This window comes from Natator depressus, chromosome 5 (assembly GCF_965152275.1).
Source record: "Natator depressus isolate rNatDep1 chromosome 5, rNatDep2.hap1, whole genome shotgun sequence".
Classification (NCBI taxonomy): domain Eukaryota; kingdom Metazoa; phylum Chordata; order Testudines; family Cheloniidae; genus Natator; species Natator depressus.
Genome location: NC_134238.1, coordinates 93738797 through 93753248, shown reverse-complemented (window position 1 = coordinate 93753248; position 14452 = coordinate 93738797). Strand labels below are relative to the sequence as shown.

General features: G+C 42.2%; 1 protein-coding gene across 5 annotated transcripts in view; it reads left to right on the top strand.

Moving 5' to 3' along the window:
- The window catches only part of VPS13A (vacuolar protein sorting 13 homolog A), a 277386-nt gene that overhangs the window by 23061 nt on the left and 239873 nt on the right, over positions 1–14452 (top strand). For all 5 annotated transcript variants that reach the window (XM_074953217.1, XM_074953216.1, XM_074953215.1 and 2 more), the window contains exons 8-10: positions 11813–11872; positions 12134–12214; positions 12724–12781. In XM_074953217.1, coding sequence (XP_074809318.1) covers positions 11813–11872; positions 12134–12214; positions 12724–12781 — 199 coding nt within the window. The remainder of the gene's footprint in view (positions 1–11812; positions 11873–12133; positions 12215–12723; positions 12782–14452) is intronic.

The window sequence follows — 14452 nt, the reverse complement described above, 5'->3', positions numbered from 1 at the left end:
AACCACCATATCCTAAGTAGATACTGCACTTCTACTTTACTTTTTTTTACCATAATTGGAATTTAAGTACGATAGTCTGATGTTCAGATTTTAAATGATAGTATTGAAGCTGCCACCATTCGAGAATGTACTCCAGAAGAGGGGAGGTGGTGAAAACAAGTGACTAGATGAACTTTTTTGGAAGGGAAGGGGAAAGGAGGGAAAAAAGGTCCTGAATGGTCTCTTGCTTAAGTCAGTGAGTCCAGTGGGAAGTAAGAAAAAAAACTTAGAGAGCCCTAAAAATGTTCTGGAATGGAAAGATGCAATGATGCAATTATTTGTATCAGGAACAGTCAAAAGCTCTTAGATCATTTTTTTTTTTTTTTTTTGCCTTTCCATGTATTTAAAGATGCACAATCCTGGTAAACCAGTCAAACTTCGGAAAATAGAATTAAAAGTAGTGTCTGGTACCACCCCTGCCCCAGAAATGTTACCATTTTTTGTGCTTTTATGAATAATGTTTTCTTCTTTTGAAACCCCACACTCAAAAAATCCAGCTGTTCTCCCCCATTGTGGTGTTGGTGGCAGACTAACAGGACTATCCTTGGGAAAACAGTGAAATGATACGTTTAGCAGCTGTTTGTGTAAACTCCAAACAAGCAAAAAAAAAAAAAAATCCCATTCCTCTCCCCCGATTTCTCAGGATGATGTTCTTAATTTTGAGTTAAAATAGCAGTGAAGACCAGGCATTTTGGATTTTAACTTGGATTAGCAGCTTGAGTTAAATCCCAGGTTCCTCTACAGCAGTGGTCCCCAAACTTCTTCTGTGGTGCCCCTGCTCCCCCTTACTGTAGGAGACCTCATACTTCTTGAAAATAAGCTGAGTCTTCTCTTCAGTCCTGTCTGATGTAGGAAGGAGCCAAGATCTTTGGATGGTGCTTCTCACAGGTCACATCCCAGAGAATATGCCAAAAAGGTCTAAGATTTATCACTTACCCAAACCTGCTCCTTCCAGATCTGATTGGTGCTGTGATCTGTATCTGCCATATGAGTTTCCTTGCACTGTCACAGCTGATCACACAAGTTCAAATCAGTCCTCAAGTCACTGCCAGATCATGCCTGCAACTTTCTGGGTGTGTGGCAGTGTGTACCTTTGTCATGTTTCATTGCGTTGCTTCCAAGTCGGGTTCAAGTCCATTTATACACACCCAACAGAGACAGTCTAAACAAGTTGCTCTCGATCCCCTGTCATATTCTAGTTTTCCTTGAGTGGTGGAAGAATCCAGACAAAGTGTGTTTGGGGGGTCCCATTCAGCTATCCTCCAGTAGCTCTTGCAGTAGTTCCTGATGCATCTCTCCTTGGAGCTCATCACCAGAGCTAACTAGGACAGATGGGCTGCCCAAAATTCTTCTTTACACATCCATGTTCTGGAGCTCAGAGCTATCAGGTACACCTGTCTGCGCTTCCTACCCATGATAAAAGGACAATCTGTCCACATAACGACAGACAACAGGGCCAGTATGTACCACATAAATCAACAATGGGGACTGAAATCCCCCTTTCCTCTCCACAGAGGCTATGAAATTATGGAATTGCTGAACAACCCACGATATCCTGCTCTGGATAGTCTACCTACCCAATCAAAACACTGTAGCTGAGGATTTCAGCAGGCGCTTCACTCAAGTTCATGGGTGGAAACTAGAGAAATCCATACTCAGACAGATATTTCTAAACTGGGGATTTCCAGAAACAGATCTCTTTGCCACTGTAGCCAGTGCAATGTTCTGTTAAAGGGAGAGGTTTGGATTGCTGTGCTCTGGAGGATGCCTTTCTCTTCTGGGTGGGGAACCTTGTATACAGCTTACCTCTCCTGCTGCTGATCCTCAAGGTCCTAAACAGAATCAAACAGGACAAAGCCACGGTCATCTTGATTGCATCTACCTAGCTGAGATAGGTTTGGCTTCCTTATCTTCATCTTTCCTCCTGAGGAGCCATCAATCTCCTGTTGCTGCCCAGTCTTTTCACGCAGGACTCAGCTGAGGCCTAACCAGTGCTGAATAGAACGGTTCTATTACGTCCTATGACTTGCATGCTATTCCTCTGTTGATACAACTTAAAATTGCATTTTGCAACAGCATCGCATTGCTAACTCAGGTTGACGTTGTGATCCACTACAGCTCCTAGATCTTTCTCAGCAGTGCTGTTGCCAAGCCAGTTGTACCCCATTCTATATTTGTACATTTAGTTTTCCTTCCCTAAATGTAGCACCTTGCATTTATCTTCGTTGAATTTCATTTTGTTGTATATAATAATACACTTCTCCAATTTATCAAGATCCCTCTGAATTTTAGCTCTGTTCTCTAAAGTGTTGGCAGCTTTCCTCCTCCTGCCCCTCCCAGCTTTGTGTCATCTGCAAATTTGATCAGTATGCTGTCTATTAACTACATCCAGGTAATTAATAAAGATGTTAACGTCGGACCCAGAACAGATCCCTGTGGAACCCACTTGAGACCTCTGTCCAATCTGACGACTGTGTGAAAACCCTTGCTGAAGTCTAAGTATATTAGGTCCCCTGCATTCCACAAAAAATGGAAACTGGGTCAGGTTACCAAGGATGAATATAAACAAGTAACACAAGTATATAGGGACAAAATCAGAAAGGCCGAGGCACAAAACGAGATTAAACTAGCTAGAGACATAAAGGGTAACAAGAAAACATTCTATAAATACGTTAGAAGCAAGAGGAAAACCAAGAACGGGGAGGGAGAACAATAACAGAAAATGTGGAAATGGCAGAATTGCTAAATGACCTTTTTGTTTGTTTTCACCAGAAAGGTTAGTATCGGTTGGATGTCTAACATAGTGAATGCCAGTGGAAATGAGGTAGGCTCAGAGGCTCAAATAGGGAAAGAACAATTTAAAAATTACTTAGACAAGTTAGATGTCTTCAGGTCACCAGGACCTGATGAAATACGTCCTAGAATACTCACAGAGCTGACCAAGTTGATATCTGAGCCATTTGCGATTACCTTCAAAAAGTCATGGAAGATGGGAGAGATTCCAAAGGACTGGAAAAGGGCAAATATAGTGCCAATCTAAAAAAAGGGAAATAAGGACAACCAGGAGAATTACAGACCAGTCATCTTAACTTCAGTACTCGGAAAGATAATAGAGCAAATAATTAAGCAATCAATTTACTAACACTTAGAAGATAATACTGTCATAAATAACAGTCAGCGTGGATTTGTCAAGAACAAACTGTGTTAAACCAACCTAATAGCTTTCTTTGACAGGGTATCAAGCCTTGTGGATTGGGGAAAGCAGTAGATGTGGTCTATCTAGATTTTAGTAAGGCTTTTGATACTGTCTCGCATGACCTTCTCATAAACAAACTAGGAAATACAACCTAGATGGAGGTACTATAAGGTGGATGCATAACTGGTTGGAAAACGGTTCCCAGAGAGTTGTCGGTATTTCACAGTCAAACTGGAAGGGCATATTGAGTGAGGTCCTGCAGGGATCCGTTCTGGTTCCGGTGCTGTTCAATATCTTTGTTAATCAAACGATTTAGACAATGGCATGGACAGTACACTTACAAAGTTTGCAGACGATACTCAGCTGGGAGGGGTTGAAAGTGCTTTGGAGCATAGGATTAACATTCAAAATGATCTGGATAAACCGGAGAAGTGGTCTGAAGTAAATAGGATGAAATTCAATAAGGAGAAATGCAAAGTACTCCACTTAGGAAGGAACAATCAGTTGCACATATACAAAATGGGGAATGACTGCCTAGGAAGGAGTACTGCAGAAAGGGATCTAGGGGTCATAATGGATCACAAGTTAAATATGAGTCTACAGTGTAACACTGATGTTTTGCTTTTTTATTTTTACAACATGGGATGTATTAGCAGGAGTGTTTGTAAGCAAGACACGAGAAGTAATTCTTCTGCTGTACTGTGTGCTTATTAGGTATCAACTGGAGAATTTGTGTCCAGTTCTGGGCACCACATTTCAGGAAAGATGTGGATAAATTGGAGAAAGTCCAGAGAAGAGCAACAAAAATGATTAAAGGTTTAGACAACATGACCCAGGAGGGAAGACTGAAAAATTGGATTTGTTTAGTCTGGTGAGGAGAAGACTGAAAGGGGACATAACAGTTTTCAAGTACATAAAAGATTGTTACAAGGAGGGAGAAGAAATGTTCTCCTTAACCTCTGAGGATAGGACAAGAGGCAATGGGCTTAAATTGCAGCAAGGGTGGTTTAAGTTGGACATTAAGAAAAACTTCCTGTCAGAGTGGTTAAGCGGAATAAATTTTGACCAGGGAGGTTGTGAAATCTCCATCATTGGAGATTTTTAAAGAGCAGGTTAGACAAACGCCCATTGGAGATGATTTAGATCATGCTCAGTCCTGCCGTGGATGCAGGGGACTGGACTAGATGACCTCTTGGACTAGATCCAGTCTTACAATTCCGTGATTCCCTCTATCCACCAAACCAGTTACCCTGTCATGGAAGGAAGTCAAGCTGGTTTGATATGATTTGTTCTTAGTAAATCCATGTTGGCTGCTAGTGATTATCGCTTCATCTCCCGGTATTTGCAGATGGAATGTTTTATGTATTGCTCTAGTACAGGGGTTCTCAAATTTCATTGCACCAGGACCCCCTTCTGACCAAAAGAAATTACTACATAACCCCAGGAAGGGGGACCAAAACCTAAGCTTGCCTGAGCCCCACTGCCCCATAGAATCATAGAATCATAGAATATCAGGGTTGGAAGGGACCCCAGAAGGTCATCTAGTCCAACCCCCTGCTCGAAGCAGGACCAATTCCCAGTTAAATCATCCCAGCCAGGGCTTTGTCAAGCCTGACCTTAAAAACCTCTAAGGAAGGAGATTCTACCACCTCCCTAGGTAACGCATTCCAGTGTTTCACCACCCTCTTAGTGAAAAAGTTTTTCCTAATATCCAATCTAAACCTCCCCCATTGCAACTTGAGACCATTACTCCTCGTTCTGTCATCTGCTACCATTGAGAACAGTCTAGAGCCATCCTCTTTGGAACCCCCTTTCAGGTAGTTGAAAGCAGCTATCAAATCCCCCCTCATTCTTCTCTTCTGCAGACTAAACAATCCCAGCTCCCTCAGCCTCTCTTCATAAGTCATGGGCTCTAGACCCCTAATCATTTTTGTTGCCCTTCGCTGGACTCTCTCCAATTTATCCACATCCTTCTTGTAGTGTGGGGCCCAAAACTGGACACAGTACTCCAGATGAGGCCTCACCAGTGTCGAATAGAGGGGAACGATCACATCCCTCGATCTGCTCGCTATGCCCCTACTTATACATCCCAAAATGCCATTGGCCTTCTTGGCAACAAGGGCACACTGTTGACTCATATCCAGCTTCTCGTCCACTGTCACCCCTAGGTCCTTTTCCGCAGAACTGCTGCCTAGCCATTCGGTCCCTAGTCTGTAGCGGTGCATTGGATTCTTCCATCCTAAGTGCAGGACCCTGCACTTATCCTTATTGAACCTCATCAGATTTCTTTTGGCCCAATCCTCCAATTTGTCTAGGTCCTTCTGTATCCTATCCCTCCCCTCCAGCGTATCTACCACTCCTCCCAGTTTAGTATCATCTGCAAATTTGCTGAGAGTGCAATCCACACCATCCTCCAGATCATTTATGAAGATATTGAACAAAACCGGCCCCAGGACCGACCCCTGGGGCACTCCACTTGACACCGGCTGCCAACTAGACATGGAGCCATTGATCACTACCCGTTGAGCCCGACAATCTAGCCAGCTTTCTACCCACCTTATAGTGCATTCATCTAGCCCATACTTCCTTAACTTGCTGACAAGAATACTGTGGGAGACCGTGTCAAAAGCTTTGCTAAAGTCAAGAAACAATACATCCACTGCTTTCCCTTCATCCACAGAACCAGATCCCAGGTGGGATGGGCCAAAGCCCAAGGGCTTCAGCCCCAGGCTGGGGGCCTGTAACCTGAGCCCCACCACCCAGGGCTGAAGCCCTTGGGCTTTGGCTTCCACCATGGGTGGTGGGGCTTAGGCTTTGGCCCCGGGCCCAGACACTTCTAACTCCAGCCTTGGCGACTCAATTAAAATGGGCTTGCAACCCACTTTGGGGTCCCAACCCAGAGTTTGAGAACTGCTGCTCTAGTAGCTTCCCTGGTATCAAACTCAGGCTGACTGGTCTTCCCCTGCTCCTCCTTTTAAAGATGGGCACTATGTTAGCCCTTCGCCAAGCTTCCGGGACATAAGAACGGCCATACTGGGTCAGACCAAAGGTCCATCTAGCCTAGTATCCTGTCTTCTGACAGTGGCCAATGCCAGGTACTTCAGAGGGAATGAACAGAACAGGTAATCATCAAGTGATTTATTCCCTGTTGCCCATTCCCAGCTTCTGGCAAATGGAGGCTAGGGACACCATCCTTGCCCATCCTGGCTAATAGCCATTGAAGGACCTATTTTCCATGAATTTATCTAGTTCTTTTTTGAACCCTGTTGTAGTCTTGGCCTTCACAACATCCTCTGGCAAAGAGTTCCACAGGTTAACTCTGCATTGTGTGAAGAAATATTTGTTTTTTTTTTTTTTTTTTAAACCTGCTGCCTGTTAATTTCATTTGGTGATCCCTAGTTCTTGTGTTATGAGAAGGAGTAAATAACACTTCCTTATTTACTTTCTCCACACCGGTCATGATTTTATAGATCTCTATCATATCCCCCCTTAGTCGTCTCTTTTCCAAGCTGAAAAGTGCCAGTCTTATTCTCTCATATGGAAGCTGTTCCGTACCCCTAATCATTTTTGTTGCCCTTTTCTGAACCTTTTCCAAGTCCAGTATATCTTTTTTTGAGATGGGCAGCCACATTTGCATGCAGTATTCAAGATGCGGGCATACCGTGGATTTATATGGAGGCAATATGATATTTTCTGTCTTATTATCTATCCCTTTCTTAATGATTCCCAACATTCTGTTCGCTTTTTTTGACTGCCGCTGCACATTGAGTGGATGTTTTCAGAGAGCTATCTACATTGAATCCAAGATCTTTCTTGAATGGTAAAAGCTAATTTAGACCCCATCATTTTATATGTATAATTGGGATTATGTTTTCCAGTATGCATTACTTTGCATTTATTAACATTGAATTTCATTTGCCATTTTGTTGCCCAGTTTTGAGAGATCCTTTTGTAGCTCTTCGCAGTCTGCCTGGGACTTAACTATCTTCAGTAGTTTTGTATCATCTACAAATTTTGCCACCTCACTGTTTACCCCTTTTTCCTGATCATTCATTAATATGTTGAATCGGAGTGGTCCCAGTAGAGACGTCTGGGGGACACCACTATTTACCTCTCTCCATTCTGCAAACTGACCATTTATTCCTACCCTTTGTTTCCTATCTTTTAACCAGTTACTAATCCACGAGAGAACCTTCCCTCTTATCCCATGACTTCTGTTATCCATGATTTTGTAAATCTTATTGCCAGTGGCCTCTCTATGTTTGTGGATAGATCCCCTGTTCAAGCCTGTCAGGGTGTTTTATTTTATCTCCAGCCTCAGACTCTTGTGATGGACACATTCAAGCAGGACTGGAAGCTCATTTAGACATACTCCAGTTAAAGGGCTTGTGGTCTGGGACGGAATCTTGATTGCTCATAAATGTATTAAACTCCGAGCTATTTGTTTAGCCTTCAGGACTGTCCTACGCCTTCATTGAGGCATCACTGTCCAGATTCTAACAAACAGTCTGAGGGTGCTACACTATATAAACAGACAAGCAGGGGCAAAAATCTTTCTTTGTCTGGAGAATGGTGCATTTTTCAAGTCAAGTCTACTAGGCTTTTTATGCCAGGGGCTGAGAACAATTTGGCAGATCATCTCAGTAGGAATTGCTCAGTAACTTGTGAGTGAGACTTTAAATAGTAAATTCTGAATCAGGTATACCTGAAACAGGGGATAAGTAATTGTCATCTTTGCTACTGATGCAAATAAGAGGTGCCCCTTGTTTTGCTCCCAAGGGGGACTGAGTCCAGGCTCATTAGCAGCTGCTTTTCTTATTTGATAGGGAAAAGTTCTACTGTACTCTTGTTCCCCATTCTGTTAAACCCTGGAATCCTCAAGAAAATACAAGACAAGGCCCAGATAATATTGATAACTCCAGCCTCCAGTTCATGACTTTTGGTTTTCTGACCTGATGCACCTATCAGTCCATCCACCTCTTCCACTTCCAAATGTTCTGGACATAAATTTTGCAGAACTATGCTCTGGTACTCTGAGTACATCTAACAGCATGGAGACTAGCTGGTTAAATTCTATTGATAAAAGCTGTTGGGTTTTTGGATTCAGAGCAGAAAGTCCTCTAACATATGAAGCTCAGTAAAAAAAAATGTTTTTTGTTGTGGGCTATTCAGAGGCATATTCAACACTTAGTCATCTGTTTATTTTATTTTGGATTACTTGTTTCCCTGAAACAGTCTGGACTTTATTGCTATTAGATTGCATTTGACCACAATCTCTGTTTCATCTGTCATCTGGGGGTTATTTGCTCCCCCCACGTTTCTGTATCAAGATTGCTAAAAGGACTAAGTCATATTTCGTTCAATTAAGGATCCTTTTCCTACATGAGTTTTGAATGTGCCACTTCTATTATTATTATTGGGTCCTCCCTTTGAGTCGTATGTTACTGTGTCCATTATTCCATTTTCCCATGTAAATGCCTTTTTAATAGCTATAATTTTGTGAATGAAATACAGGCTTTGATAAAGGGTCTTCCTTACATAGTAAAGATGGGGTTACTCTCAAATCATACCCAAAATTTTTACCCGAAACGTTTGTTTTTCATATAAATCAATGTATACATTTGCTGGTATCTTTCCCTTAGCATCGTTTCTCTCTGAGGAGACCAGACTTCATACACTCTCTCTATTTACGCAGAGCTATATCCTTTTCTCTCTCTAGAACAGGGGTGGGCAAACTTTTTGGCCCAAGGGCCACATCAAGGTTGCGCAACTGTATGGAGGTCCGGGTAGGGAAGGCTGTGCCTCCCCAAGCAGTCTGGCCCCCTGCCCCCTATCCTAACACTTCCTGCCCCCCTCAGAACCCCTGACCCATCCAACCCCCCCCTCCCCCATCCGCCCCCTGGGACCCTACCCCCTATCCAACTCCCCCTGCTCCCTGTTCCCTCACTGTCTCCCCTACCTCCCAGAACCTCCGCCCCATCCAACCGCTCCCGGTCCCCTGACTGCCCCTCAGGACCCCTTGCCCCTTATCCAACCCCCTGCCCCCTAACCATGCTGGAGCCAGCCACGCTGCTGCGCTGCCCAACAGGAGCGGCGGGCCAGAGCTCTGCCTGCACAGCAGTATGGCTGCTGGGGAGGGGAGACAGCGGGGGAAAGGCCAGGGGCTGGCTAGCCTCCCTGGCCGGGAGCTCAGGGGCCGGGCAGGACGGTCCCATGGGCCGGATGTTACCCGTGGGCCGTAGTTTGCCCACCGCTGCTCTAGAATGAAGCAATTTCCTGGATCAGTCAGGCTTTTTGTGGCTGTAGGTGGCAAATTTAAGGATCGGCTGCTGCCTCTTGGAGGCCCTTGAAGTGGGTTTCAGAGTGCATTAAGATATCCTATGCATTGAATAAACTACTCTTTTCTTCAGGAGTTAGGCACAGTCTACTAGAGCTCAGGTGACAATGGCAGCTTGTTGTAGTGGAGACCCTATTTCTGAGATTGTGTAGGGTAGCTACTTGAAGTTCTGTTCCTAAATTTACCAGTTGCTACTCCATTGTGACCGCTTCCAAATCCAGGTGTTCATTTCAGCAGGTCATTATTTAGGTAGGACTATCACACACACACCTCCTTAAGAGGTAAGTGCTAGCTAAGCACCTGTCATGGGATCTCTAAGGACAAATGCTTGAGGAAGAGAGTTTAATTACCTTACAGTAACTGGAATTCTTCTAGATTCTTTTCTCCACAGGTATCCCAGGACCCGTCGTCCGTCCCCAATGATAAAGAGTCCTTTACCTGGATGTTCTGTATTGGTGAAGGAACTGAGCAGTAGTTGTGGCTGATGTACCTGTTCAGGGGCCTGAAGGCATATAGGACATGTGCACAGCCCCAACAGACATTGCTGGCTCAAAGATTGTGAGCTTGTGCACATGGGATGCACACTTACCTGGGATCTGGGTGGGCAAAAGCATCTCAAAGAACTCCAGTTACTATAAAGGAAATAATCTCTCTTTTGAGTGCCTCTGTGATTTCCCACTTATGGTATTTGGCATCTCTGGTATTAAGCTACGAACCTGCATAGAAGAGATGTGTGTGTTGGGGAATGCAGGATTGCCATCACACTTAAGATGACATCATTTGGCTCTGTCTTTGTAAGAGAGCATGTCTCTTGATCGCCTCAGTTTCTTTGCCACCGCAGAGAGGTAAAGGAAGTACCTAGTGTGTCTGCAAACTAGTTATTGCATATTTTCATCCAGTTTCTTGTTTATAGTTAGTTACATAGTTTAGAGTTATCTGTGTTGGGTTTCCTCCTGGAGCTATATTGGTACCTGAACTGCACAGAAGGTTCAAAAGATGCACGTCTGGTTCAGTTATATTTCCCAAGACAGATGCCCATGATAGGTTCCTGATGTGCCTGGGAAAGACTCGCATCATAGCCCAGTGCATGACTTGCTGCTGCAACTTCACTCTTCAAATGAGGAGGGACAGACAGTTGAGGCCGCAATTACACTTGCGGCTTGTCTACATGAACATTTAGTTCTCATCAAGGTGAGGTGTAAATCTACCCTACGTTAGTCTGCTGTGCACTAACTGTGCACGTGGATGGACCCTGTTGACATGTACTAATAGTTCCTTTGTGTGCTTTTATCTACTTCGTTTTGAAACAGGACTATAACAAATACTGAAATAGGATATGAACTTTAAGTACTTAAGAAACCAACACACTCCAGTGGGGTGGAGAGAAGGTATTGTTGCTTCTCTCATGGCAGGTGCTGTCTTTGTTCTGGGAGGCTACTTAATAGGGATGGTAGGCTGTCTGTAGAGCTGCTCTGATTAAACAGCTTCTGTAGATCATAAATGTGAAGTTTCTATGTAAATAGACTTTAATTTCATGCAGGGCAATGCTTAGTGAAATCAGTATGCTAACATAACGTCTTTTTGTTTCTAGATACATACTTTTTAAGCATACTTCGTAGAAAAACTTTAGAAAATTGCACTTTATCTGCTAACAAAAATGCTATTTGTGTACTGAGTAAAAGCTGTTCCCCACAGCACTCCTCTCCTGGAGCTAGCATCATATTGTATATAAAAATGGGGAATTATCAACAAACTATGAACTTTTTACTGGTTCAAGCTACTGCATGCAGCTACCACTAAAACCACAAACAGGAGCCCTTGAGTACTTTTTCCACAGAAGCTGTCTAAAGAATATCAGGAAAAAAAATTGAGGTCACCCTGCAGAAAACTTCACCTTGCTAATTTCTGGTTCATGAGTGGAGCTTGACAGTCATTGCAGGTATATAGACCTACAGAAGATGTAGTCTGATAGTTTCAGTTAAGAAATTGAAAGCTTGGTCTACTTAAATCACTGGAAAGACTCCTGTAGTAGTAGTAGCTTTCGTAGTACTGAAGAATCCCAGTGATAGGCAGGTGCCCCATAATACTAGATGGTGTACAAACAGATCAGAAAGACCGCCGATGCCCATTAACTTCAGTGGGTGTTGAGTTAGGCCCATAGTGTATTTTCTCTTTTGTTGTGTGGTCTGTTTGACTCTGTGATTTGATTGTACTAAGTCTAGACCTTTTTTCCTTTTCAGACCTCAGATCAAAATTGGAATCCATGTTTACATGATGAAGCTTCCAAGTTGTTCTATAAGGTAAAATACAGGCAGTGAATGCTATCATTATAACAAAACATTACTGGAGTAGGAGCCAGCTTCTGTGGGTTTATGTTTTTGCTAGGTAAAAGATATCATCTATTTCTGTGTAATCAAAACTGGAGAGAGAGAGAGAGAGAGCGAATGTCTGTTTGTGAGCATTTGGCCATTTTAATATCCATGAAAAACCTAAAAATAATGGAAAGTACTGAAAGAGATCACAGTGTATTTGACTTCATAAGCATTCGGTTTTATTTTCAGCTTGTACGTCTCGATAACTTTTTTGCTTACTGGAATGTGAAGTCTGTGATGTTCTACCATGGAGGTTACGATGAATCTTTGGTAAGTCAAATGTGACATAGTGTATCCTGTACTTCCATGTTTCATGATGTGAAATGTTCAATATAATTCCTATTCATTAGGGATCCAGTTCTGCTCCGATTAAAATCAGAGGCAGTTTTGCCATTTGCAGGATTGGGTTGTATGTTAATAACTATTCTATTGGAAGAATAGAATCTAACTGAATGTTAGATTAGCATACACAAATATGTTGTGGTATAACTTATTCTTCTCAGTCTATCCCAAGTCACTTAAAATTACCAGTGCATTCTGTATGATGGAGAGGTGGTAGTTGTTCACTCATTACATGGTTGTTAAAATCTTACGTCCTTAATGGAAGGGTTTTACAGATTTAAATTGAGGGCAGACAGACTTGTTTTAAAATATATTCTGGTTTCAGAGATGCTATTTCTTCTTAACACGTTTAAAAAAATATTTTATCCTTTGTTATGTAAAAGTGTTTGTCATGACGTGAAAACGAAGCTCTCAAACTTTATTTTTTTTCTAAATAGAATAATTTAAAGCATGGAGTTGCCTGCCACAACATGATTCCAGAAGGTTATGATTTTGGTAAGTGTTTCTTTCACTTTCTGTACTTTCAATACTTAACAGACTATTTCACTTTTATTTTAAAAGTACTTTATTTTTAAATGAAAGTTTTACTTTTATTTAAGAACTTAAAGAACATACCACACCTCTCTTCCAAAACGCTGATTAATTTCTTTCTGCAATAGAGGACTATGTTATGTTTGTGTCTTTACATTTGCCATAGGCATTACAGCATGTAAATTTATTCTATAGAAATGTTTTTGCTTAAGAACTAAAATAGATAGCAATTATAAACCATACATTTAATGCTACCATTCCTTGTTCATATAACAGATGAACTGAATTTTAAAATAACAAAAGCGTTAACAGTAATAATAAACACTTAAATGAAGAAAATACAGCTCTGTATGATGCTGGACCAATAGTTTTAGTGTTAACTAAATTGTATTGAGGGTGTTTTATTTTATTTATATATATATTTTTTTTTTTTTTGGAAAAAGGTACAGTAGCAGCCACCCATAAGTGTCAGTCAGTAAAAATGCATTGTTCTATTAGTTGTACTGTGATCTCATGTTCATATTTTTCTTTTGTACTTCATTTTGAGGAGCATCACTAATTGTAAAGGAATGAATCCCACAGTTAGTCTGTTGCACAAAATTTGCACTTTCATACATTGTCTTACTGAGAGGTATGCTCATGGTAAATTTGCGGAAGGAAGAATACAACCAAAGGCAAGGTCTGCCTTTGGAGCCTGCAAATGTGAATTGTCAATTTTTGTAACTTCTAAATGTCAACAATACTTTTGGCTATTTTTAGTATTCAAAACAATTGCAATTATAATGTTAACTGGTTACAGGATCATCAAGGTGAAAAGCTTCATGGAGTCTCCCCCACTCTCCACAAAAGTACCAGTTTGTAGCTTATTCAGTTGTTCCTACACCTTGTTCTTTTACAGTCACCCAGGACTGGTCTGTGAGGCCTGCAACTATGGGTTCCCCTGGGTTCTGAGGCTGGAAGAGGGACTACTCAGGTAGTTTCCAACAGCTTTAAGGCCTGCTGTGAACTTTTTTCAGACTGTTCGCCTCTCTGTGGAATTATCAGGGCAATCCCTAGCAGTAGTGGTGGAGCTCTGAGCTCCCTTGCTGGCACATCAGAGAAGCCAAAGGATCAAGGAACCTGACCCCCTTAATCCCCCACACCTTCAGAAGTAGTAAAGCCAGGTAGGGATGGACGGTCATGATGTTGTGGGGACTACTACAGCCAAGTTCCGTGTCTTTCTTTGTGGAACTTAGAAGTACCGCAGTACTGGACACTGGGCTTCTGGATGTATCCCTAGCAGATAGCAAATAACTGGGATACTTTACAATAACCCCTCACAAATGGAGGAAGACAGGAGAGACCCTATGAGAGAGAGGAAGGATGAACCCATGTAAGAGTAGAAAGGAGGCAAGAGAGACCTTGACAATGTGGATAGGGGAAGGAGGAGAAGTTGTGAAATATAGAAGGATCAAAGAGGGCAGAAATCAAGTGTAAAGAGGAGCAAATAGAAAAGGAACAATACAGTATGTGGAAGAGAACAACAGAGGTGAGTCAAAAATAATTTAGTTAGAGGAGAGAAATGGAAGGATTTCAAAAAGGAAGAGGAGAGAAGATTGATGAGCTAAAAGGGAAAGAAGAATAAGGAAAATGGTC